Below are 27,714 nucleotides of genomic sequence, written 5' to 3'. Positions count from 1 at the left end.
GCTTCACACTACCACTGGTTATGTTTAATATACGCTCTTCAAATGAGTTAGTGCCAAGCAAAGCATTGTTTGGAGTATGGAGAAATAACCTGCAAGCCAAAATTAGCATGTATTCATTTTGAGTGGTGTGTATTTCGTCAGGGCTGCCCAGATCATGTCGTCCCTGAAGGCAGCGCATTTCAAATTGAAATGTTTAAGCTATTACAACATGGAACATGCTGGTGGATGGTGCCAATAACATACGCTGAACATATGACCATCACATGCCCCCTCTTCAGCGTAGCTCATGAATTATTTAGTTTGTGTTCCAAGCTGTTTATTTTTGACATTTTTTTCCCTCTGTCAGTGTCAAGCAGTGAGCTTTTTGTTGCTTTTTTCCCCCCTTCTTTTCTACTGTTGCTATTGATTCAGTCTTTCTAAAATTTTCTGGTGTTTACCACCCCCCATACCCCTATTTTGTGCTGGTTCTTTCAGGACACGGTCCTTGGTGTCTGATGTAGTAGTGTCATTGAAACTGTGGAGACCAGTCTGGTTGTGTTCGACTTGAAACTGAGAGGTAAAATGACCTTATACTTAATCTTTTGGGACATGGTCTATATTCACTAGTTAGGTGTGATACCTCTTCTTTGTGTAAATTTTTTACCATTATGTTTAACATCTGTGAGATGTTTTCTCCCCTCATCCCTTGTCATCTTTGGTTAGATAAATGCTGTTAAGTCTACACTCCATAGGCCTGTGCGGATCTTTAAAACCGGTTTTGATCCTAGCTCAAGTTGAGTTTTTCAGAATGCATCATCTCATAATTGTGTGTGCACTGGACGTAACAGGTTTAACATTGCATACTTCTTCATACAGATTATTCCCTTAAATTCACTTTTCTCCTGAGAGTGCATTGAGTTAAAGGATACACTGTCACAGGAGGCTTTTGCTTCTCTTGTTAAGTACATAAGATTCAGGCTGTGAAGATAGTGTAACTAACCTTTTGGTTTCAAGGTTAGTTCCAACAAGCTAATTGGGAGTTAGAGCTTGAAGAACCGTCTCGTTCTGTGCTGTGTGCCGGCTCTGGTGTTCACACTGTGTGCTCCAGTCAGATTAGTTTACGGGTAGGCCTGAAAAACAATCCTTTGGAAGAGCAGAGGAGAGCCAGGCTCAGGATTAGTTTTCTGTCAAGCCAGAAGTGCAGTTTTTTCCATTACCAGATAGGAAGAAATTAGGAAGATTGACGAATATCTTCGCAGTATCTTTCTTAGCAGTTTTATCAGCGTTTGAACTGATGTCAAGGTTCTCTGCTCCTGAAAGGAGCTACATTCTTTGTAGCTTTTTAAATGTTTGGGTCGTTCTTTTTAATTCCTAAGCCCTAGGCCTAGCAAAGCGGTCCCTGGGCTCCTGCTCCCTGACAAAAGCCCTACAGAGTGTTTCTGGACGTTGCTGCTATGAGGAGCGTTGGTTCAGCGTCAGAGATACCTCAAAAAGGTACCCGATACCTCAACAAAAGAAGAAGAAGTAAAGAGTGATCACTGTGGACAGTGAAGTTGGACTGGAAAAGCAACAAAACTGCGTTTGTGCTATTTATAGTCGTTTCCAAAATGCGCTTGTGATTGATGGTCCTCATTTTGCACTTCATAGAAAAATCTTCGCACGCAGATATTTGATGACTAGTTTCTGTTAAGCTTTGTGTTCTGCTTTTTTGAGCAGTGATGAAGAGTTTAGGGTTTGCGCTTTTTGCACCAGGCGGTGGTGTGCTGTCTTGTTAGCTTCGCAGGTCTGACGGAAAAGTCACCGATTCTTGTGTCGCTTTCTTATAAACTATTGTTTTCTCAGGACAGAGAACAAAACTCTTAGTAAGACTTAATTTTGTAACTGAACCATAATATCCAAGGTGGCCCCTAAGTTAAAGTTATCATAAATACAGAAGTAGCAACAAATACTACTATATATTTGTAGCTCATTTCCTTTATTTTTAACTCATACATCTAATTATTTTAAGATCTTATAAACACCCATCTGGAAAAGTAAGAGAGTAATATTTCTGGGTTTCAATTCTATTAAAAAAAAATCAAATCAAACATTGAGAAGAGCAGAAAGATTAAAATATGAAGATCTAAGAGACATTTTAACAATGCTGGAGGGCACAGCCACGGCCTTATCCTGTGCTCTAATCACATGGACACTTTCCCAGCATATAGAGAACAATGTACAGGCTTTAAGTCAGAAAAGTCAAAAACTAAGATAACAGACACCTTAGATTATTAAAAACCATCTGCATAAAACTATGGTTTCTAATGCCCTCTGCCCCAAAAAAGAAAGAATTGAGAATTTTTTGCCCACATACTACAAGTTTTTCATTAAACATCAACTTGACTGCACAGGTTTGTTTGTCATGGCTTTTAGCAAGAGCCAAAGAAGGTGACTAGATATTTTTTAACTATCACACCCTTAATCATCATCAGGAACCACATCACAAAAACCTTAAGAGCAAGCGGGCAGGACCTCCAGCTGCTCCAGCTGTGCGTTGCTGGGACATCTGCAGGTTCTGCTGCACGGGTACAAGTGACAGACAGGAATGAGTAACAGTTGTAGTGGCTTCACAACTGTCACCTTGAATGAGGAACTCTTGCTTCTTACTAAAGCTCATATAAAGCAAAGGGGAGGAGGAGTCCTTTTTCCTCAGGTATTTTTCAAGATTTAGGATATAAATTTTAGCTTTTCCTACCTTTTTTTTTTCTAATTCCTTAAAATACAGCATCACACAGAAGACGTCCTGCTTCTCATAGGTACATAGGAATTGAGGTCTGTATAGCTCAAGATCTTCAAATTCTTCAGTATACAATTGTACAGATCTTATTTAGAATGTATGCATTTAACGGGCGGCTTTCGTGGTGTAATGGTGACATACTAGTGAAATGGAAATTCCTTTAGCTCTCTTTGGGAGCACATTATATTGTTTAAGATACATGTGCGTGTTTTACTTTTTGCCGTGTAGGCTTCACAGCAGCTCCTTTTTTGCTCCTTAAGCAGCTACTCCTGTGTAACAGACTCTGGTTGAAATATTTCAGTGTTATATTTGATTCAATAATCTCCCTGTTACCGAAGACATGTGTTTCACCTGGTGTTTCTGCCGCTTAACGTGGTTGTAGGAGAAGGAAGACTTAAGGAATGATCCAGTGGTTTTAACAAAGATTGTGTGTTGGGGAAAAATATGTTCTGTTCCCAGCTCTGCTGCACACTTGCCAAAATGACTTGGCCAAGTCACAAATCTGTTTAATCTGTTTTTAAAAATGGGGATAATACTTCATGGGCGGAGGCGGGGGGGAATGATGACATTTCAGTGCTCTTTTTTAGCACTTTTTATCAAGACTTGTGCTTTTAAAAATTGATTCCTTGGGTTTTGAAGTGCCTTCCTTTGCCTGCAGTGCAGAGGCCCAGGTTCTCTGACTTACACCCCCTCTCCCTGTTTTCAGGACTACTGGTTCTGTTTTCAGGACTACTGGTTCTGTTTTAGCCAGTGCTCCAGGCTTTCTTACCCCCTCTATTCCTGTGAATGCTGCTGTCCCTGATCCTTGGTGAGCCTGGAGTGCCAGGACCACTGGATCCAACACATTACACTGATGTGTGTTTAGTACTTGAGTGTTTTCTAATGAAGATGTTACTGAAATGCAGAGCAGTATGTTTACTCCCTTAGTTTAGACCTTGGAAGGAATATATATGGGAACATATAAATGCCCTAGTTATTTACTGATACATGATACATAATTGCCGTTACTCTGACAAGTTTTATTCCTAGTGTAGTTTTTAGCACATGTACATCTTTAGAGCAGTAGAAATTCTGTGAGGAATGTTTTACTTCAGTGCTCGTAATCCCTTCTATTAACAGTATCTGCAGTCAAAATACTGACTTTCCTGGTCAAGCTAAAAGTCCCAAGTTAACCAAAGTTTATTCTGTTGACAAGCATTGAATGTGTGCTCTTGTTTACAAATGGATTTCTGCGCTTTTTATGACTAGTAACTTCTGGAAGCACATTTTTCTGTATTATTTCAAATTTCAGCCTTTCAAAGAGAACGGTTAGAACAGTTGCATAATAAAACCTTTTTTTTGGGTAGTATGTATAATACAGCTTTAAATTAAGGTGTCACGATAGTTCTGCTTTACCTTTTTGAAGAGAGAATAGACTGTGAGATGATTTAAACTTACTAAAATATCAGCAAATTTCTAGGTTTTGGCTGGAGGAGTTTTCTGCTGGGTGGCTCATGAGCTGGGGGTGGCTCCTGGCAGCAGGTACACAGCGGTCATGGCTGGGAATGGAGCTGGTGCAAGAGGCAGGGAAGAGCCGAGCTGTTGCATCGCCGCATCCCCTGAAACCATCCCCAGCATCAAGTGTTTATTGCTCAGAGCCAGGTCAGCACCTGGGCTTCTATTTTTCATTACCTGGTGTTTGGAGTGGGTTTCATTTTGATGACTATAGGAGGGGGTGTGAGTGAGAGCGTCTATATGCCCCTACACCTCGACTCCCTTGAAATTCAGTGAAAACCAGGCAGCCCTAGACATGATTTCTTCAAACCGGTTTTGGCTTTTCCCTTCTATCAGTGTCCATTTATTTTCACTCACTATAAAGATACAGGTACAGGTTTACATATTATTTAATCCCATGCTTTGTGCTTGCCTGCTATATCCTTTCCTTCTCTATACTGTTGTTCCCTTACCAAGTGCAGTGACAACAGTTAACTTATATTCTGATTAAAACTTTTATTTAGTCTATTTCTTTTACCCCTGGGCAGATTTCCACTTGCTGACTATCTGACTTGTTAAATCATGTCTGTTATTTTTTTTCCTTTTTTATCCTTTTGTGCTTTCCTGCTGCCCCTCAAACAGCCCATGGTTTGAGAACTTGGCGTGGCCTTACAAGAATAGCTCAGGAGGAGTGCTTCTTGAGGAATATTTTCCAATAACAATGTGTTTGTTGTAGATTAAATAGTTTCTTTACTTTGCGGCCTTTCAGACTCTTTGGAGTCTTGATTGGTTCTTGAGTGCCCACACAAGTGGTGGAATAGAGTGCACTATCAGCAAGTTTGCTGATGACACCGAACTGAGAGACACCAGAGGCTGTGCTGCCATCAGAGACCTGGACAGGCTGGAGAGTTGGGCAGGGAAAAATTTAGTGAAATATAACAAGGGCAAGTGTAGAGTCTTGAATCTGGGTAGGCTTCCAGTCTAGGTTGGGGAATGACCTATTAGAGCACAGTGTAGGGAAAAGAGACCTGGGGGTCCTGGGGACAGCAGGGTGACCATGAGCCAGCACTGGGCCCTTGTGGCCAGGAAGGCCAATGGTACCTGGGGTGGGTTAGAAGGGGGTGGTCAGTAGGTCATGGAGGTTCTCCTGCCCCTCTGCTCTGCCCTGGGGAGACCACACCTGGAATATTGTGTCCAGTTGTGGCCCCTCAGCTCCAGCAGGACAGGGAACTGCTGGAGAGAGTCCAGCGCAGGGCAACAAAGATGCTGAAGGGAGTGGAGCATCTCCCGTGTGAGGAAAGGCTGAGGGAGCTGGGGCTCTGGAGCTGGACAAGAGGAGACTGAGGGGGGACCTCATTCATGTTTACAGATATCTAAAGGGTGAGTGTCAGGAGGATGGAGCCAGGCTCTTCTCAGTGACAACCAATGATAGGACAAGGGGTAATGGGTTCAAACTGGAACACAAAAGGTTCCACTTAAATTTGAGAAGAAACTTCTTCTCAGTGAGGGTGGCAGAGCCTGGCCCAGGCTGCCCAGGGAGGTTGTGGAGTCTCCTCTGCAGACATTCCAACCCACCTGGACACCTTCCTGTGTAACCTCATCTGGGTGTTCCTGCTCCATGGGGGGATTGCACTGGATGAGATTTCCAGGTCCCTTCCAATCCCTGACATTCTGGGATTCTGTGACAAGTGATTAAGGAAATTAAGTTGATGTCCGCTGTGGAGCAGTCCATGTGTATAAAATTTCTAGAGGGTCTGCACCTGCCTTAGAAAAGGTTTAGGAATTTGCAAATAGAAGAAAAATTGAAAGCTGGTTTGAACAAACATTCTGCAGAGTGCCGTTGGTTAAAAAAATGGTCTTGGAATATAAAATCTTGATTTCTGTTGAGATACTCAGCCCAGAATTATCACCAAAGTAGACCAAGTACGGAATGGCTCTTGGACATCAAACATCTTTAGGTAGGTAGTTGTGAAATGTAATTAATGCCCGTAGCTTCTTGAGAGGAGCCTGAAAAAAGTCTGTTGTTTGACCCGACAGGCAGATTTAAAGGGGAAATTAAACACTGCTGTCTACTCAAAATTAAAGTTGGGAGGAAGCAGTTTTTGTCACTCTTCAATGGCCTGAGTTAGTCATGGATTTATGTGCGAAATAAAGGACTGTTCTGCTTTTGGAAGCCGGGTTCTGCCTTGAAAAGTCCATCTAAAATAAGCTTTGCTTCCTTGGTTCAGGAATAAGCTTTTTTCTGTGCAGCCTTGCCTCTGTGGGTAGCTGTTCTTTCGGTAATGATTGAGTAATGATTAGGGAGCTTTGGCATAACTTTATAATAGAATGCAACTCTCTGATGAGGTAATAAATGAAGTCTTTTGTTACTAAAGTAATGTCTGAGTCATAAGTGCTTTTTTAATGATTATGCTTGCGTCAAAACACATCATGACAGCACTTGTTCACTGTACTTCCCCCTACTGTTTTCATTGTAAGGAACAGTAAAATACCAAGTACTGTATGTTTGGCTCCAAGCAGTTTTGTTTGGTTTGCTGGTAGCTCTTTGTTTAGCACTGAATAATATTATTATAAGTTCAGTGTTTCCATATGTTTTGCATCCCCACGAGTACCTTAGAACTGAGGGGGCAATGCCAGGCACCTCCAACTAGTTAGCTTGGTATTATAATAAAGAGTATAGTGGCTCGTCTACTTGAGCTCAGCTGTGATTGTAAATCGTATGTTTTATGACAAGTTTTCAAATGGCATTTACTGTCATGGTGAAAAAGTTGGAGCTTGCATATTTGCTAATAGGAACCCATTGGTAAATGCAGCTATCTGGAAGGAAGAAGAAATGATGATTGATTTTTTAAAAAATTATTATTATTTTTACTTTCCTGTTGCAAGTGTTCTGTTTTTTAAACAGGAAACTATTGTATTACGGTGTCATGTATGCTCTGTTGGGACTTGAAATAGCTATTTCAAATTTGGCAAAGGTAGAGGCGCACGGTCCTTTGGACAAATTTTAGTTTGTTTTTATAGTTTAGGATGAAATTTAAGAATAGAGACCACACAACCTGAGTCTGCACACGGCTTTTGTGTACAGAGATGCTAAAGACCCGAAAATGCAGTGTTTCCATAGGCGGAGTTTCTTTTGTGTTCGCAGGCTGGGGAGCCTCAAATTCCAGAGGCATTACATGAGCAGTTTTAATGAATTAGTGTCTGGTTTTCCTGCAGCAGATGTGACAAGCAGCTTTATAAGCTGCTTCCCATCGATCGCTGTTTTCCAGCTCTTTTGTGTCTTTCTTTCGCTGAGAGAAAAGCAGCGAAGAGCTTGGTTTCTACAGTAACTGCTGCCTACATTCTTGCCTGCAGGCCAATTGCTTTCTCAGTCCCTGCAGCCTGTGCAGGGCTACTGTATTGAATTTCTTTAGGTTTTGGTGGGGTGTGGGTTTTTTTGCTTGTTTGGTTTGTTTGTTTTCTGTTTTACGTATTTTCTCCATTAAGAAAAGAGGAGAATATAGCAGGAATTTGTGATTTTGAGATACATATTTTTAATTAACCATAGCATATTTCCTGGACTGCAGGATGACCTAAATGTTTTTGCTGCTGATCAATACCAGTGTTTGAGTGGTTGGCATGTAAAGAAAATGAGATGTCTACCTGCTAAAACAAGGATCTTTTGAAAATGTGTAGTAGAACTTTTGTTAAGGCTTGTTTCCTTAGCATAATAATGCAGGGGAGGAGTGAGATCAGCTCCGAGTTGTTAATGGAATCATTTACATTGGCAGCAAAATTTGCTGTAGTGGAACAACTTCAGGACACGTCTTGTTTGGTCTCGACTCTCAACTCCCCTTAGAGAAACTGTTGTGAACGTAGGGTTAAAAATGAATTGTTTCTTATGAAGTTAGCTTCCTGAGTGGGAGAGAAGGGTTGAATACGTTTCAAACAAGAACACGTGTTTATTACTCAGCGTGTATTTGCTGCTAGTGGTTCAAGAATGTTCCTGTTGTCGTCATCAAGATTCTGTTGTCATAGGATCATTTTTTGACGCAGATGGGCTTGTTCCAGGTCCTTCTGAAAGCGGGTTAGCACCATTCCTGTAATGAACACCAACAACTTTGCATAATTCTTATGCACTTGCTAAAACATGAGTGAGCAGGGACATCCCTTGGCTTTTCATTGATTTACAACTAGGTCATATTTCCAGGATTTACTTTGAATTTAGTAGAAGTGTTTTGTTTCCAGCTTGGGTAAACGTGAGGTTACAGCAATATTTCATCACTTACGATGCACAGGTCTTTGCTTTTGAGTTTTAAGACATCTGAGTGTGTAGACGGATCAGTGATCTTTCACTTTAGGGTGTTTTTTCATACTGCTGTATGTCATTGTGTAGGCACTGATGGCACATCTGAAAAAACACACAAATACTTGTGAAAAGCGTGTCCAGTGCTCAGAAGAAAAAGTCTAATTGCTGGTTCAACTAACACCAGAGGCAATGTAGGCCCACTGATGAACGAGGTGTGTGCCCTGGTGACAGAAGATCCAGAGAAGGCAGAGTTACTGATGCCTTCTTTGTCTCTGTCTGCTCTGCTGGAGGCTGTCCTGAGGAGCCCCGTACCGCTGAGCCCCCAGAGGAGGGCAGGACGATGGAGGAGTTTGCCTGGGTTGGTGAGGACTGGGTTAGGGAGCAGTCAGGCAATCTGGACATCCATAAATCCAGGGGTCTGGATGGGATGCACCCACGGGTGCTGAGGGAGCTGATTATGGTGATCTACCTTGACTTGCATAAGGCATTTGACACAGTCTCCACAGCATCCTTACAGATAAACTGAGGGAGTGTGGTCTGCATGAGCGGGTAGTGAGGTGAACTGTGAACTGGCTGAAGGGAAGAAGCCAGAGAGTCGTGGTCAATGTGGCAGAGTCCAGTTGAAGCCTGTATCTAGTGCAGTGCCTCAGGGGTCAGTACTGGGGCTGGTATTAATCAATATATTCATCAATGATTTGAATGAGGGAATAGAGTGCACTATCAGCAAGTTTGCTGATGACACCAAGCTGGGAGGAGTGGCTGACACTGGAAGCTGTGCTGCCATCAGAGACCTGGACAGGCTGGAGAGTTGGGCAGGGAAAAATTTAATGAAATAAAACAAGGGCAAGTGTAGAGTCTTGAATCTGGGCAGGAACAAGCCCAGGTTCCAGTCTAGATTGGGGAATGACAGAGAGCAGCGTAGGGGAAAGGGACCTGGGGGTCCTGGGGACAGCAGGGTGACCATGAGCCAGCACTGGGCCCTTGTGGCCAGGAAGCCAATGGTACCTGGGGTGGGTTAGAAGGGGGTGGTCAGTAGGTCAGAGAGGTTCTCCTGCCCCTCTGCTCTGCCCTGGGGAGACCACACCTGGAATATTGTGTCCAGTTGTGGCCCCTCAGTTCCAGCAGGACAGGGAACTGCTGGAGAGAGTCCAGCGCAGGGCAACAAAGATGCTGAAGGGAGTGGAGCATCTCCCGTGTGAGGAAAGGCTGAGGGAGCTGGGGCTCTGGAGCTGGACAAGAGGAGACTGAGGGGTGACCTCATTAATGTTTACAGATATCTAAAGGGTGAGTGTCAGGAGGATGGAGCCAGGCTCTTCTTGGTGACAACCAGTGACAGGACAAGGGGTAATGGGTTCAAACTGGAACACAAGAGGTTCCACTTAAATTTGAGAAAAAACTTCTCAGTGAGGGTGGCAGAGCCTGGCCCAGGCTGCCCAGGGGGGTTGTGGAGTCTCCTTCTGTGCAGACATTCCAACCCGCCTGGACACCTTCCTGTGTAACCTCATCTGGGTGTTCCTGCTCCATGGGGGGATTGCACTGGATGAGCTTTCCAGGTCCCTTCCAATCCCTGACATTCTGGGATTCTGTGCACATTTTGGGTGAATTCCCACTAGTATGTTTCTATTAAAAAAACCTGTTTACAAATACAAATCAATTGACTGATGTGGCGTTCTGATAATATTCAGGTGTTTGCGTGTTCTAACCAGATGCGATTTCTCAGTATATTGTGTCTTCCCTAACAATGCCGTCCTTTCAAACTGAGCCTGTGAAATGCGTACTGACTGTAAGTAACATATACAGTGCCCTTGATTAGTCCAAGCTCCTGGTTTGGGGGATATTTTTTTCACAGGCTGGCGAAGGTTGGAGAGCGCTGTGTCTCTGCTGTACTCGGTGCTTTTCTGGGGAAGCTGCCGTTACCTTTTTTGCAGAAAACGCCCACAGGGGACATAGTGCATTAAGGTAGTGCAATCATGTAAGAAGGGAGGTGTTTGAATATACATGTTATGTATTGGGTTTGTTACTAAGCGATCAATCTGACCAGTGAATGAGCATTTGAAGCTGCATCCGGTTGTTCCCGCAGTTTTCTTAAGTTGAAATAAGTTGGGTCTGACAAGCATGAAGTTAAATTTGCAGGTATGGAATAGCTTTCTAAAATATATCGAACAGGTGACTAAGGTTTAAACCTGTCTCTGTGTCAAATAGATGTTGTTGTTCACTTTCTCCCAGGGCTGTGTGAAAGGATTGGTTTGTTTAGGGTTTGGATTGTTAGGATTGTTTAGGATTTAGCCAAAAGGATGCCTGTGGCTGCCCTCTGGGCACACACTTGAACAGCGTTATCAATATTGCTGATTAATTGCAATGTTTAGGAAACACTTTAATTAGCAAAACAGCTGAGACCTCTTTCAATTGTCACTAAAACAATATAGCAAAAAATACTTTCTACTGGAAGAAGCAAAGAAATGAGTTGTTACTGAAGATACTAAAAAAAAATCCAAACCCAACCCAGAAATTGGTCCATTTAACTTTCTCACTGAAACGCATGTGCAGTTTTTTGGCATAGATTCTGTTCCTAATTTAGTACATTGAGCACATTTCAGAAATAGGTCGTCTGTTAAATTCGGACATGGTCCATACTGAGAAGTAAGTCGGAGAAAAAAGGAACGTCATTGTCGATTCTTTCTCTTTTTCCTGATCCTTGGGTGTGTTTTGTAGGAAAAAAGAATCACTGTGGTGCATGTGGCAAGAAACATAGGATCAAATGCTGCCTTTGTTCTATAAACATCCTTAAATTAATTTTAAGAAATAAACCCCAAAACATATAAGAGTTAGTGTTTTTAAGGCTGAGTGTTCCTTCCAATTCTTACATCACTTTTAAGTTTAATACATTTTTTCCAGAGAAACGATGCCTTTCATTTACAGTCTGTATCTTGCATTCATAGCTGTGTTTCTTAGGCCTGTTCCAGCATGCTGTTTTCTTTTTTAAATAAAACTAGATATATCTAGAATAACTTAAAAGAAAAAGCATTTTCTAAGGGTTGTTTCTGGCTATTATGTTGTTGGAAAGTCCTTTTCACCATGTGGAAGAGGTGTGTAAATATAATCGGAGGTTTAGTGCTGAGTGTAGTTAACAGCTGAAGAAAGAGGAGACGGTGAAGTTATTTCAACTGTATTTTTGTAGATGCTTTTGTTAAGGGGAAAATTAAGTTTCTTGTTTGCTCAATCTGTTTATTTACTGAGAAGTTATAAAGAGCCTGTTGTGTTTAATTGGGTTAACTTGTAAATGCTACATACAGAGATGTAGGAAGGAAAATACTCAAAGCTACATTCACTGTGGTTTATTTTCCAAACTTTTAAACAATTATACATTGCTATTTATCATTAGTCTTTAAATGTGGGCATACAGTCTTGGGTAGTGTACTTAAATAGGTGATTTATTGAAATTGGCTCTTAAATTCAGCTCTGAAAAAGGATATTTGAATGTGGTACTACAACAGCAATAGACTCTGTAAATTACCAGATTTAAGATTGACGTGTTTAATTTAATAAGCATTTTAAGATAAAAGAAACCAATTCTTTCCATTAGACCAATCTCTGACACTTGGTAGTCCTCAAATTGACCAACATTTATGCTCCTGCTGAATTTTGGTATCATAGACCTACTTGTTCGTTTGCCAAAGCTGTTCTTTGGCATCATAAAATAGCAGCCTTTTGTCCTCAAAATAGTACTACTTTTAGGGATAATGCAGGATCAGGATGAAGCTCAAGAAATGTAGAGGCGTCAAGGTTTAAGGCAAGGCGGCAATAAACCGTGGCAGACACTCCCTGTTGTCCCCTCACTTCCCGCCACCCCTTTCCTTTAGATCGGAAAGATAAGAGGAAAGGAGGAGAGACTTCAAGTTGGAGAGTTTTAAAGGGTTTTAGTAATGCTACTAATAAATAGAGAATATATATACAAAATATACAAAACCAATCTCAAGTGCTGGTGCGGAGCTGCGTCGCTGCGCAGCAGAGCTGGGGCTGCGGGGCTGGCGGCTCCAGCAGCTGCAGCGCAGGCACCGGCAGTCCCGGGCGGGACTGCACAGCAAAGCGGAGCCTGGGTGCGGGATGCAGGGCCTGAGGGCTGGGGATCACAGACAGACAGACAGACAGACAGACAGGGGCCTCTCTGGATGCCGGCCGTGGGCGAAGAGAGCGTGACCCTGTGATCACCCTCTTATATAGGGGGTATGACGGTTATGGGATGGAATACTTCCGTTGGGCAGTTCTAGTCACCTGTCCCATCCAGCCCTCCTCAAACACGCCCCTCTCACAACGGAACGGGGGAAAACTTACCAGTCTTTCTTAGCTACTGTAGTAATAAATCTAAACACGAGCTTCTTCAGCGTTCCGTTGGTCTCTTATCAGCCCCGAGTACAGCATCCTAGGGAAAACATTTAGGGTAAACCTCAGGAAAGTACAGGCACCTAGAAGAACTTAGTGGAAAGAAGAATCACTAAAAGAGAACCCGTCTTGTTTTTAACAAAACCAGGACAAGAGGCAGCACATAAACTGCCCTTGTTACAAAGAATTGCATTTGCTTATATTTCTTTACAAATTTTGAAGTTGCTCACTTGGGCATCTTTTTCTGGTCACATTGATCTTTCTGTATGGTCTGTAAAGTGAAGATGGTTACAGGTAATCACATAAGATACTCTGCCTTTTTATTTCTAAATAAGGTTAGGGGATACATTCGAGTTATGCAAAAAGTCTTACAGTCCCTAAACAAGTGGCTTATGTATTTGTTTTTTTGCTTTTTCAGCTGTACTTTCAGGTTTCCCAGCACAAACATCAAGATAACATTCACAGCTCTGTCCAATGAAAAGAGAGAAAAACAGGAGGCCCCGGAGTCCCCAGTGAAGCCTGTGCAACCCCAGATCTCTCCCTTGACAATAAACATTCCAGACAACATGGCTCACCTGATCAGCCCCCTCCCTTCTCCCACTGGAACCATCAGGTATTTAAACCCCGGGTGCCGGGCAGTGCACGCGTTCAGACCTGACGTGACTTTCTCATTCATTCTCAGTATTTTGCTTTTGCAGTAGAAGTTTAGCTGGAGCTCAGCATAACGTACCTTGGAGAAAAGCACCGTTCTGCTAACTAATAAAACAAAGCGTGAGCAACCTTTAAAATTCAAATGTAATGTGTTAGATGTGTAACAGCTTGCTCAGGAGCCTGTCATTCTTAGACCAGCAAAGGAGCAACCCTGTTTCCTCTGTTCCAGATGATTTAGGTTGCTTGTGGCAACATTTTAACTAAGTCTAAACTATACCACTGTTAAACATTCTGATAGTCACTGTCACCCTGAAGCTTATGGCCAGTAAAAGTTTTTAACTTACCACTAGTGTGGAAACCAGACTGATCTCTTACTCCAGATGATTTGTCACTGCTGGAACTAAACAGACATTTTACGTAAAATAGACTGTAGGATGAGGAGTTTAGTGTAGGGAAGCTAATTATTCTGGATTTTTTATTTGCTGTGGTAATTGAAGCCATTGTCCAACTTGTTATTTGGGATCAAACACAATTAAACTGTCCTCACAAACAGGTAAAATTAGTTGAGATACAATTTTAAAAATGCATAGAAAGTTCAGAAGCAAAAATTTAATTTAAAGGCACTGACGAAAGTTGCGTTTCAAAGTCACATACGTGCTTTTGGAAGCGTTTTTTCTTCCACTCTCGCTTCGTGTATCTTCACTTGAGTGAAGGTCTTTTAATACTTGATTTTTAAAAATGTAGATCTTGTTAATGAGATTTGAATGTAGGCATAATTGGCTTCTTTCATGCTTGCCAAGATCTTGCTCTCAATATTGTAGTGTTTAATGAGATCTATATAAATGGTGGAAGGAGAGAGAAAAGAGATCTAGGCTTGACTGTATAACAGGTTTGCTTTCTTATTATAATTCAGGGAAAACATATCTTGCCCAAAAAATGACAGAGCAGCTCATAAATATTTCAGATAATATCACGTATATCAGCACACTGTGAATTTTGTAATTCTCTTCAAGGCTTTCATGCACCTGTTGAGTATAGTTTATTACAAAAAAAATAAGATGACAGTTTTGAGTCTATTTTGAGAGCAAAGCTCCACAGTTTCTCTTCAAATCATCCTGTTTTGTAGAAGACTTGTAAACTTGCTTTGATTATACCATATGTGTCGCTTTGTCAATATATGCTAAAGTGAGCACAGTAGAGGGGTGTTGTCAGTTGATCTGTGACAACATAGAACAGCAGTGACCTATATTTTAAAAAATAAATTAGTTACACGTTTTAGCTCTAATCAAGGATTATTCTATGCAACACTTAAAAATCCAATCTCCCTTGTATAGTGTATCACTAGTGGCAAATTGCCCCTCAGTTCAGGAAAGAGATTGAAGTGCTGGAGCGGGTCCAGAGAAGAGCAACAAGACTGGGGAAGGGACTTGAACACAAGAGCTATGGGGAGAGGCTGAGGGAGCTGGGCTTGTTTAGTCTGGAGAAGAGGAGGCTTAGAGGTGAGCTCAGCACTCTCTAGAACTACCTGAAGGGCAGTTCTAGCCAGGTGGGGATTGGTCTCTTCTCCCAGGCAGTCAGCAATAGGACAAGGGGGCATGGGCTTCAACTCTGCCAGGGGAAATTGAGGCCGGATATTAGAAAGCAATTCTTTGCAGAGAGAGTGGTCAGGCATTGGAATGGCTGCCCAGGGAGGGGCTGGACTCACCAGCCCTGGAGGTTTTTCAACTGAGATTGGACATGGCACTTAGTGCCATGATCTAGTCAATGGACTGGAGTTGGACCAAGGGTTGGACTTGATGATCTCTGAGGTCTTTTCCAACCCAGTCGATTCTGTGGTTCTGTGAAATCAGTTACAGTATGAGTTGCTGGGAAGTATGCATCCTTGTAGAGAACTGCCAAAATTGTTTTTTGGGGGGAAAGGGACAGACATCACCCATTGACCAAATGGAATTTGTATAAGAAAACTGGCTCTGTGCCGCTGTGGTTCCTGTGGCCTGTGCCAGGCAGGGGATGAGCATTAGAAACGTGACAGTGGAGTTCTGTGCAACTTTGTCTTTGGTTTTCTGTGATGGAAAGCAAAATGTGAACTATCCACAGCCATTTCAATTTTTTGGTGCTGTCTTTTGCCCTGTAACAGTGTGTCAGCTCTGTTGGCCTCATGCTGTGTTAAATTAGATGAGTTGGTACTGGTGCCACCCCATTTATAGATATGTTTATGATTTTTATACATATTTATGTACATGTACGTCTGTGCACATACCTGTAAATACTTAAAATGTTTGCAAAATGAGAATCAAAACTTTTTTTCCCCTCATTGCTCGCTATATTTTCTCAAATGTGCAAAAATACTGCACAGGAGAGATGGTCTTTTTGAGCAGACTGAGTACAAGCATCTGGCAGAAATTCCATGCAAGTTGTGTTTCTTGTTTGAAATGAATGTCTTAAAATTTGTCATTGCTTGTGTAGATCAGTGGACTTTTCTGTTGGCAAATCTTACACAAATACAATGCAACCTAATAAATCAGTTAATCCTTTGTCTCTTTGAGGAGGAAAGCCTGAGCTTCATTTGGCAGGTTTCTTCCTGCAGTGATGCGTGAGTTAGAACGGCTTGAAAGATGGGGTTTATAGTGGAAATAGCGGCAGACCATTACCTTCAGTGCAGGAGCTGTGGCAGTGGGCTTTTCTGCAATAAGAGCTTTTCGATTAGACATAATGTGGCGATATACTGTATAACAAAATAGTAGGATCTTCTTTTTATGCTCTACAGTGCTGCAAATTCCTGCCCATCCAGCCCCCGTGGTGCAGGCTCTTCAGGGTACAAAATGAGTCGTGTGATACCATCTGACCTACATTTGATGGCTGACAATTCCCAGTCAGAAAATGACAAGGAAGCATCGGGTGGAGATAGCCCAAAGGTAAACGGGGTTTGAAATCAATCCCGGAAATTACATCTTAAGTGAATGCATGACGTCTGAAATTTTGTTTCCTAAAGTATATGTGCTAAGTCATAATTTAACATTGCAGACTTCAAAAATACCGTGGAGGTTTTTGCGATTAGATGTGAGATTTGTTGATTTACCTCCCTTCCCTTTGAGAGAAAGTCTTCATGTATATTCAGTTACATACCTGTTTATAGGCTGTTGAGAATTCTTTCCTGTTGTATGGTTCTCCAGATTTTTAATGTGATCCTAAAATCTGCTGATGAGAAGAGCAAAATCATCTTTCTTCTCTGCCTCAAGATTTTGGTCATCCACAAGTGCTCTAAATCAAGATAATTGCATTTTGTGACTTTTGTTTTAGAAGGGGGTGTGTATATCTTCAAAGTTCATTGATACAGATGTTTCTTTCTCTTCTGCAGGACGACTCTAAGCCACCTTACTCCTATGCACAGTTAATAGTACAAGCAATTACAATGGCACCTGATAAGCAGCTTACACTAAATGGAATTTATACGCACATAACTAAAAATTATCCGTACTACAGGACAGCAGACAAGGGCTGGCAGGTAAATTTGATTTCTGGATTGGTTTTTTTAGTTGTGAGTAATTCTGGCAGCTATAAATGGTCATAAGAACTCAATTGGTGAGCCCAACAGTCCTTCATAAATAGAATTTGTCAAGTGAGTGTGGTGTCTTTTTCCTGATTGTAAGTTCTCCAAGAAAGTAGGCGATTCACCTTATTCTGTACTGGAGATGTTGCTTTATTCATGGAATGGTGTTCTCTAAACCTCTAGGAGGGATACACACAGCCTTTGAGGAACAGAAGTACACTTAGCACTGTGGTTTTAAATATACACATGTGGTCTAGGAATGTAGGTGTGTTCTGTAACTTAAAATGGTGTAAACGTCCGTGTTCCTATCTTGAGATAAAATTGAGATATTAAATGTTGAAAGTTCAGTTTTATTTAAAAACCGTGATCTTGGCCATGAAAAACCATGAACAAGCGTGTGTCATCTGTCATTGTCTTGCACTGTTATGTGCCCTTTTTTTGTCTGTGCAACACAGTCTGCTCGTGAACTTAAACCTTTTCTGTACTGAGTTAGACCAAACCCTTCAGTTCTGTAGAATTAAATCTGCTTTCTTTTCACTTTCAAAGAGACCATCTCAGCGTTTGCCAGGATGACTAACCGCCTATGAATCAGTCTGGCAGAGTCTGTCCAGATATGTATAAAGGTTCAGTGCCTTTGCTGCTGTTTTTAGTTTCAGCAAAGGCCAGAAGAGCACCGTTAGGACCGGCCGGTTTGCCCGTGTAACGTTCAGCTGCACTGTTGATCACGGAGTATTAATTTCACCGCGGTGCTGCTCAGCGCGGCCGTGATCTGCAGCAGGGACATGTGCTCAAGTTATTTTCAGGGAAGTAAGACTTGGACAGCCAGGGGGAGGGGAAGCGTGAGGAAGTGTTAATACTCTACTTGCTGTACAAGTAGAAGACTGAAGAACACATGCCTTCTCAGTAGACGAATGGATTTTTAAATATTAATCATGTCATAGGGCCTATATGAAAGCTGAATCCCGCTTAGAGGAATTCCAAGGTCGCTGGGGAATGGAACTATTCCTGGCTTTGTGCTGTGGTTTGGCTAGTAAAGGATGTCGCGGTTGTTGTGGCTAGGAAGTCTCTAAGAATTTTGTTTCACTTTCACACACAAGCAGTACAGAATCCTGGCTGCAGTCATACCAACAGATCGTTTTAGCAACAAGATTCTGCTTATAAAATGCTGGTACGCTTTTTGCTTCTTATTCTGAAATCCTTAGAATGTCCGTGTGTATAAACATCGTGGAACCAAACATACGCACACATTATAATGCTGGTGAAAGAATTCTGCTGTAGAACAGCGTATGTATTTAGATGTATAACACTCCACAAAACCGAGGTGATAGACACAGCAGGCGTGGTATGTTCTGGGATAATTAATTAGCACCTATTTATAAAAACAACTGGAAAAGCTGAAAATTAGATGCTGTTCAGTCACCAGTCGTATGAAGCACTGCTGGAAACTACCAGTGTACCGCATGGAGAACAGCTCTGCCAGGTATTAGATCACAAGTAGGGTGACTTACATGATAGATGTTTTAAATAGTATTTGAGGCTATATATGCGCATATTATTCAAAAGATAGAGTACGTACATGTGTATAGTATCCATATCCTATACCTCAATAAGTAGTATTGAGGTATTTATATCCTTTGCTATGTAAAGGTCTCATTTTGTTGAGGACTTGAAGATTCCTCTTTGCGAACTTACTTCTGCAGGTACTTCTGGATTTCCTCTTTTATTCTAGCATATGGAGAAATAAATACAATTTAGAAACATGTTCTTGGCATCTTTCTAGTTCTCTTTCAGTTTTTGGCAGGGAAAACCAATTTCTGGTTTCATCAGTTTGCATTCAGGAAACCATACATGGTTATCATTGCTTCAGAGTTTTCCAAACTTGCCATCAGGGTCACGAACATGGACATTTGAGCAGGATTTGCATTTGAATTTGCAAAATATATCTTTTAAAACCAGAAGAAAAAGGAAAAAACAACAAGTGTGCAAAGCCAAGTGTGGATCCAGCCGGTTCAGGGCGTTTTCTGCAGTTTTCTGCAGTTTTCTACATCTCTCTGGTGCAAGAGTTGTGTGTGTTGCAGCAAAGTGAGGATAAAGTAACGTGCAAACAAGAGCGTGGTAACGCAGGTCTCATTGAAGAGCTGGTTTAGGACCTACTGCCATGTGTTGTTTTTCTAGACACTAAATCCTTGGCTCCTTTGTTGAGACAGTCTGGGCTGTGGGTGAACTCCCAACAATCCAGCTGCATTTGGAACTTTAGTAATTGAACCTTTTCTTTCTGTATTGTGGAACAGTAACAGGATTATCGTGTAAGGTCAGAATCGGTATATGCTGTATTTTACTGTCCCTCCTAGAAGGAACTGACATGTTCTGTGACACCTGGGGAAGGGTGGTGGACGAACACTGATAAGTTTTTCTCTTTTCTTTTTTTACACTGCGTTATGCTCAGGTGTTTGTAGTGTTCTAACAATTTGTTGCAATCACCGTGTTTCTCGTAAGGGAATGAAATGGAATTCCTGTTATTGCCACATTAGCATACTGGGTTTTTTAAATTGTTGGGGAAGATTTGAAAAATGCACGAGTCCTTTCAGGTTTACGGCACTGCCTTTTGTAGTGCTCTGAGTTCTGTTGAATTAAGGAATTAAAGAGCTGAACCCCGAGTCTCCTATAGTACGAACTGCTGCAGTAGGCCACATTCTGACTTGGAAAAGTTCAATGAATTCTACATATTTTTTTATGTTTCATAGAATTCAATACGTCACAATCTCTCTCTGAATCGTTATTTCATCAAAGTACCACGTTCCCAGGAAGAACCAGGCAAAGGCTCATTCTGGAGGATAGACCCTGCTTCTGAAAGCAAATTAATAGAGCAGGCTTTTAGGAAAAGGCGGCCTAGGGGAGTACCTTGCTTTAGAACCCCTCTGGGACCACTCTCTTCTAGGTAAGGAAAAACAGATGAACAAAAAGACTATGGCTGTTGTTTAATCTTCAGGCTGATACAGACTTGAGAGTTTTGGATACAGTCACAAGTTCAGTAATATAATTTCATCCAGACTCGGTGTTTGGATTCTGTATGGTTTACTAGGAGCCTGCCCCCATACACTAGGCTTGTTTTTATTGCTTGTTTTTAGTGTTAAAAGAACTGACTCCGTTTGCATAACTAACTACCAGATTGTTAATGTAAGCAAGCCTTGCTGTACCTTTGGGTTTTTGTTACAGAACTATAGTTTTAATTTCTAACTGCCATCTACTGCATTTTTAAACTGTTTGAAAAGAAAATTATTGAATACTGGCTATCATTTTATTGAAATTAGAGATGGAGAATTACCTATTTAGTTTGATAATGTTCAAGCAGAATTCATGATGGGGAAATATGTGGGTTTAAATTATTCCCTCTCTAAAGTTATGGCCTTTCTGCTGGTGCAGATCTTTTATTACTTGCCCTGTAGACAGATTTGCTCATCATTCTTCTCCACCAGAAGAAATGTTCATGTTCCACAGATTTAGAGTCTCCCTAAGAAGGCATCCACCCACTTCTTCTCCATTAACTGTACCTGGTTTGCTTTTAAATCCTGTCCCTGTTGAACAGCAGCTTTATAAAAGACCAGCAGCACTGCTTTGGGGTGTGACTGTACTTGCCAGCAGGCAGAGGTGCCCTCCTGTGGGCAGCGTGTGTTGTGCTCTTTAGAGCAAGGTCAGTGTCTTGCACGGTTCAGAGGTTAAAACACATCAGCTGCTGCTTTCATTTCTAAATGCAGAAGTGCCCCGGCTTCTCCTAATCACTCCGGAGTGTTGTCGGCGCACTCCAGCGGAGTCCAGACCCCCGAGAGCCTGTCCAGGGAGGGATCTCCGGTCCCCATGGAGCCCGAGCCCGCTGCTATCCAGCCAAAACTAGCGGTAATACAAGAAGCGCGATTTGCACAGAGTGCCCCAGGTGAGCAATCCCAAAATCAGTGTTTGGGGCTGGAGGTGGGAGAGGGCTGATACATAAATGTTACCAAGACTTCACATGTGCACAAAAAAAAAAAGGCAATAAATATTTAACTTCTCAACATTCAGAACAAATCTTTGATAAACATACAAACACACCAGGTAAGGTTGGTTTGCATATGTACAAACTACCTGTGTGCTGCTCTAGCACCGCTGATCACTTTGTTACTAAGCAGAGATGATTGTCCTTCTGTCCTGTATAGGGTTGTACTGTCTTGTAACGGTTTTCACTTTCAAAACATATTGTTTCTGGTTTAGATAAACAAGCATAACAAACCAAACCAAACAGAGCAAAAAAGCCCCACAACACTAAACTAAAACCAAACACACCAAACACAACTTTTAGGTTACACAGGTTACAGAAATAAGCAAATGTATTACACACGTCTCTGGTCATGTCATCCTTTCAAAGGTGGGGATAAAAATAATTGAAAGGATAAAGAGAGAACAAATATTGCGTGATAAGAATTTTCCTATTAAAAGAATGCGTAAGGCATGAGTATTAAACATAGCTTTGGTATATGGCTGCGTTTGGGAGGAGGGGGTGGGATTTTGCTCAAAGGATGTGTAGGTCTGATTGAGCTAACACAGCTCTTACCTGGAATACGTGGCTTGGAATTGCCATGTGTTATGATCTTCATTGTCTGGGTTTATCTTTTGGATCACTCAGGCATTAGCGAAGAAGGTTCTTAATCCTCTGAAGGTTTAGTGTTAAGTTTAAAAGAATGGCTGGCTTAAAAGAAATAATTAAAATTAGCCTGATTTTATCTCCTTCTTGGTAGGATCACCTCTATCTAGCCAACCAGTTTTAATTACCGTACAACGGCAGCTACCACAAACGATTAAACCCGTCACCTACACTGTTGCAACTCCTGTGACAACATCAACCTCCCAGCAGCCTGTAGTTCAGACAGTGCATGTTGTCCACCAGATACCAGCTGTGTCTGTCACAAACGTGACTGGATTAGCACCAGCAAACACTTACACTGTGGCTGGACAGGCAGTGGTCACGCAAGCCGCCATGGTCACCCAGCCCAAGGTAGAACCTCAAGAGAATGGAGACCACAAGGAAGTTAAAGGTGAGGACCTTGGGGGGTTACATGTTTTGCTGGCTCATTGTGCAGGAGGGTTATTGCTTGAAAATTAACTTCTAGATGAATGCTTGAAACTGCATGTTTGCATCATAATTTCTCAGATATGCTGGAGCTGGTGATAAAGCTGGTACTTTTTCACTGAAGGTTGATCGTTAAAGTGTTAAAGAACCATTTGATTTTACACAATGTTTTATCTTCTGTTTTTCAGTTAAAGTGGAGCCTATACCTGCTATTAGTCACGCTACAATAGGAGCTGCTAGTCGGATCATTCAGACATCTCAGACCACACCCCTACAGACAGTGACTATCGTGCAACAGACACCTCTAGGTCAACACCAGCTACCAATAAAAACTGTAACGCAGAACGGAACGCACATAGTACCCATCACCACTGCCATCCAAGGACAGGGCAACGCTGGTACGTATTGCGGCAAGGTGTTCTGTTGCTTTGCACGTGTTAAAACCTTAAAGTGATCGGTGCTGGAGGTTTGAATTCTGTTCTCGTGTCTTTCATAGTTACACTGAAAACTAAGTTCCGGCACGGTCCCCAGCTGTGGGAGTTGTGCAGCTTTTCTCAAACACGACGTGGTGCTGCTCCCCTGGCAGCGGGGCTCTCCGTCCCGGGCAAGCGCTGCGGTCTCTGATCCACAGACATGGCCAGAACCCGCTGAAAGTGGATTTTTAATTCCCTTCCCAGTTCTGTCACTAATCACAGTGGCTTTCAGCCATTTAATCCTTCCCTGTCTTCAGCTCCCCATTGACAAAGTGGAGATTCTTCCCCGTTCTCCCACTTTTGTCCAAATCTGCGTGAACATCGAGTGATTTGGGAAAATGTCCTTTGGGTTTGTACAAAGACTAAACAAATCTCCCCTGAGATTGCCAATGCCCCCCATAGTCCCAATAAAGGAGCTCAGCATTCTGGTGAAAATGCAGGTTTGCTTTCACAGAATGTCAGGGATTGGAAGGGCCCTGGAAAGCTCATCCAGTGCAATCCCCCCATGGAGCAGGAACACCCAGATGAGGTTACACAGGAAGGTGTCCAGGCGGGTTGGAATGTCTGCAGAGAAGGAGACTCCACAACCCCCCTGGGCAGCCTGGGCCAGGCTCTGCCACCCTCACTGGGAAGAAGTTTCTTCTCAAATTCAGTATCATCTGCTTTGACGAGGGTTTAGGGTGCTGAAGTTTCTCTGATCTCTTCACAGCTGCTGCGAGTCCTTTGCATATGTTGGCGACCCACGCGTCCGCGTCGGCGTCGCTCCCCACAAAGCGCCAGAACGGAGACCAGTCAGAACAGCAGGAACTCAAACGTATCAAAACAGAAGACGGAGAGAGCATAGTCATAGCTGTGAACGTGGACACCCCGTCCGTGGCAGTGAGTGATAAAGGCAGCCAGAACTAGAAACTTAGCGGAGTTTTCTTTTCTTTCTTTTTTTTTTTTAAATAATAAAAAAAAAAAAATAAATAAACTCCATGGTGCCAAAAGGAGACACTTAAATATAACACCTAAAATGTTGGAACATGTTCTCACGCAGTGGGGAAAGGGGCCCTGTGATCAGACTTCAACTTTCAGCACTGAAAAACAAAACACAAAACCCAACACAGGTGGCCTTAAAACTTGGTAATTTAAAGTCAAACTGCAAAGCATCTTGTTGGAGAGGCTGTGACCCCGCTCCTCCCTGCCCCTGCCGAACTGTGGACGCTGACACGTCCAGTGTTGGGGAGGGCTGCAGCTTTAAACAAAACCTTCTCTCAGATGATTTTAAGGACTGAGTATCTCAGTGTAACGGCAGCATGATGAGCGCTTAGTGTGAACTGGTTTCAAACGATTGTATATTCCTCAAAGGGAACAGAGGCCGGAGCCGCGTCCTCCACCTTGGCAGCTAGAGCCTTCCACAGCCACCCGCCCCAGGCAGTTGTTGGTAGATATGCAGTATTTTGTTGTTCACATGTGGAATTTAGACATTTTTGAGGTGTATTTTCATTTCTTTGCAAAATAATGGGGTCTTTGACATTTCAAATCACTCCATTTCTACTCCGGAAACTTTAGAATCACGCGATACTTTTCATGTGAAATTTTGTTTGGTAAAAAACTGAATGTAGGGTTTTTTTAACCGACGGAATGATTTACTTTTGTCTGTCCTGTTAAAGTTCAGATAAAGCTACTTTATTACATCTGCAAATTTTCATATTTTAGCAGTTGCCTGATAAAATTTAATCAAATTTTATTACCATGTGTAGTGATCAAATGCTTCTTTGGGCTTGCATGTAACTGATTAGAAATTACGATGTAAATGAGCCGTTAACTGACGTAAAGAACTGCTATGAATTTGACCAGAGCTGCACTTATCTGTTTCTCTTCTGCTACCTTTTGCTGTTTGTTACTTTGTGTTGACTTTGACTGTCCCTGGCATATTTTTCCAGTCTAAAGTAAAACGAGAGTCTCGCTTAATATTGTGTATGTTTAAGATAACAGACTGTTCTTCATTTAGAAAGAGAAATTCTTTATCACGAGTCCTTTTAAAAAGAGAGTAAAATTATCTTGTCAGAGGTATATCCGATATTTTTAAGCGTAAGCACCCATCCGTAGAAATTAATCCGACCGGTTTCTCCGTAACTCTTGGTGTCACACTCGGCCCGTGTGGGTCTCCAGCGAGTAGCTGTTGTGCTTTTCAACAGTGGCTACCGTATTATTAGAATACTTTTATTTCTAAGCGTGTGTTCTGCAGTTGAACATTTTCCAACGTATCGGTAATTTCTCACTCTAACGGTGGTAATAGATTCCACTTGACATTTCAAAATTAAATTTCAGCGTAAGGCTGCTGTTCAGTCTTTAATTCACACAACGTCTTATTTCCTCACGCGGTGAGCGGAGCGGAAGCTTCGGTAAGTTGGCTTCATTTGAACCTGGGTTCTGGCATTTTCTGCGCTAGCGATGCATTATTGATATCTCCTTTCCCACTACGAAAGGAAAAGCTGGATCTTCACCATGGACTGAACAGTTTGCAGTGGTTTGTTTAGGCAGCTTTTGGGAACTATTTACCTAAAGACCAAATATGAGAAATCTGTACAAGTTTTGTGTTCATCCACAGAATGGAACTGTTACGATGTCTCTGCAGATAATACATATTAAAAAACTATGGAAAAAAAGAACTCTACATAAGCTGAATTTATAACAGGCATTTAAAGAAAGAAAACATAACCTGGAAAGAACCATTTCTGTAAAATTGCACCGTTTTCTTTAGAGGTTTTAAAAATAAAAAAAAAAAAGAAAGTAAAGTTTTAACATACTTTTTTTAAGAAAAAAAAATCCAGTACTAGTAATTTAATTTGGTGTTGAATGAATTGACTAGAATGTGGTTTATTTTCAGAAGTGAGAATCTGTTCACGACTAGGGCTAGGTGGATAATAGTGTATAAGATTTTTTAAATAAAATTAAATTTTATTCAGCAAATTAACCAAGTTGAACTTACTCACCAAGCGCGTTTGCAGTATTTCTGTCCCTGGGGGTGACAAGCCCCGCTGACGCTGGTGGTGCCGAAGGAGGCAGGACGGCCCGCGCGCGGGATGCCGGCGGACGCTCGGATGGGCCGTTTCCAGCGTGTTTGGTTAATGCAGCCGTGTCCGTCGTGTGGAGCGAGGCGCTGGGTTGTTGGACAGAACTGTGTCCGTGTGTCCGTGTAACGCGGGGCTGGGGAGGCCCCGTCACCCGATGCTCACGACCCCTTCGCTTGCTGCGACGCACGGCTCGTCCTCGTCCTGCCCTCCCGCGGGCAGCAGGGTCTTCAGGTGATTCACGTACGTAGAGATTCGCCCTCTCTGCAGGAGCTGCCCTTACCTTTTGTGTTTCACGATGCACGCTGTTATTTCCTTTTGTGCTCCGTGTAGGCTGCCTGCTCGGTGTTCTTGCTGTTCAGAGGCAGCCTTTGTGCAATCTTTACAATGACTTTGAAAAAGACTCGGGATTCTAATGCATGGGCTTCAACTCTGCCAGGGGACATTGAGGCTGGAGATGAGAAAGCAATTCTTTGCAGAGAGAGTGGTCAGGATTGGAATGGCTGCCCAGGGAGGTGCTGGACTCACCGGCCATGGAGGTTTTTAAACTGAGATTGGACACGGCACTTAGTGCCATGATCTAGTCAATGGACTGGAGTTGGACCAAGGGTTGGACTTGATGATCTCTGAGGTCTTTTCCAACCCAGTCCATTCTGTGATTCTGTAAGACCTGAGCGGGCGTCTGACGGGAGCGCGTTCATCTCCACTGCCGCCCCTGCACGGGATCCCTCCCCGTGTTTGCTCCGTTGCTGTGCAGGCGGCAAAGCTGGGGAGACGTTGCCTTTCCTTGCGTGGTTGTTACAATACAGGTTCATTTTTAAATGTTGGGGTTTATAAATTACTTAAATCCAAAAGTGGAACTTGAAGTCTCAGCAATCAGTGTTGGGATCTAGGTTTTGTATCTTAATTGCCCCAAAAGGTAAATTGTGAGTGGTTGAGTTGTGATTTTATATAGCATGTGTATTATTTATATATATATATATATATATATATATATATATATATATATATATATATATATAAAATTTTTATATAATTATCTCATTTACACTAAATTGAATGATGCTTTCTACTAACCTGATTGACCCCTTTCTATACATGTGTCTGAACTATGTAGTTTAACATACTTGTTAAGAATCCTATGCTGTGTCTGACATAAAGTTAATGGATAAAAGGAAGGTCTGAAGTCAGTAAGTGCAGGGGTTGCTTTTAACCATCAGGTTCTTCTTGATCTTATTTGTGCACTGGCAGATGCAAACAAGCTTTGCTTCTACTGTTTGTTTTCTTAATTATTAATTATCAAGCCAAACTTTGAAATAAGAATTTTTTTTGCATATGTTAAAGAGTCTCATTCTTCTCGAAGTTGTGTTTGCTTTGGGGGCTGATTTCAGGTACATTCGCCACAGATATATTATTATAGAACAGACTGACGTAACAACAGAGACATTATTTGTAAGTAACTTTAATGAGATGTGCACTTTCTGGAATAATTGTCATTAATGTTGGTTTGGTTTCTGATCCTCTTTTTATGCATTAGTTACATTCTGTTTGTTTCTCATCAGAATCGGGGAATTGCTTTTGGCTGAAGAACTAGAGAAGCTTCCTGGAACCCTGAGCCAGGTTTTCCTGTTCGTGCGTCCCAGGAGAGTTTGGGAGACTCAGCGGAACTGCTGCGGCGTTTAAGGCTTTAGGACTTTAACAAAGAGAATGGGCTCTGCTGTGAAGTTCCACGGGGTTCCGTACAGACCGGACCAAGCAGAACCGTTGGCTGGTTTAACAAATAAAACCTTTGGGGAAGAACTAAAGAAATTGCAGCAAAATAGGGGCATTAAAATGGCTTTGTGACTCCAAGCCAAGCTAGCCTGAAGGGCAGGTTGTTCTGTAGCTGTTGGTGTCCGCCACAGCCCACACAACACGACCTTGTCTTGCATCTTCTAACTTCACCCATTAATCTTTTATTTTCTACTTAAATGTGAATACCTGA

The 27,714-nt window shown here is 42.1% G+C and overlaps 1 protein-coding gene across 1 annotated transcript in view; it reads left to right on the top strand.

Annotated features, from left to right (window-relative positions):
- Positions 1-25,633, top strand: part of FOXK2 (forkhead box K2) — a 41,580-nt gene extending 15,947 nt beyond the window's left edge. Inside the window, exons 2-9 of the mRNA XM_065034605.1 lie at positions 13,315-13,509; positions 16,315-16,462; positions 16,906-17,052; positions 19,842-20,035; positions 20,853-21,028; positions 21,867-22,163; positions 22,387-22,596; positions 23,381-25,633. Of these exons, the coding sequence (XP_064890677.1) occupies positions 13,315-13,509; positions 16,315-16,462; positions 16,906-17,052; positions 19,842-20,035; positions 20,853-21,028; positions 21,867-22,163; positions 22,387-22,596; positions 23,381-23,577 (1,564 nt within the window). The 3' untranslated portion in view covers positions 23,578-25,633. The remainder of the gene's footprint in view (positions 1-13,314; positions 13,510-16,314; positions 16,463-16,905; positions 17,053-19,841; positions 20,036-20,852; positions 21,029-21,866; positions 22,164-22,386; positions 22,597-23,380) is intronic.
- Positions 25,634-27,714: the final 2,081 nt, after the last annotated feature.

This window comes from Columba livia, chromosome 18, assembly GCF_036013475.1.
Source record: "Columba livia isolate bColLiv1 breed racing homer chromosome 18, bColLiv1.pat.W.v2, whole genome shotgun sequence".
In the NCBI taxonomy this organism is placed as follows: domain Eukaryota; kingdom Metazoa; phylum Chordata; class Aves; order Columbiformes; family Columbidae; genus Columba; species Columba livia.
The sequence above is the reverse complement of the archived record's forward strand: the minus strand, read 5'-3'. Positions and strand labels throughout refer to the sequence as shown.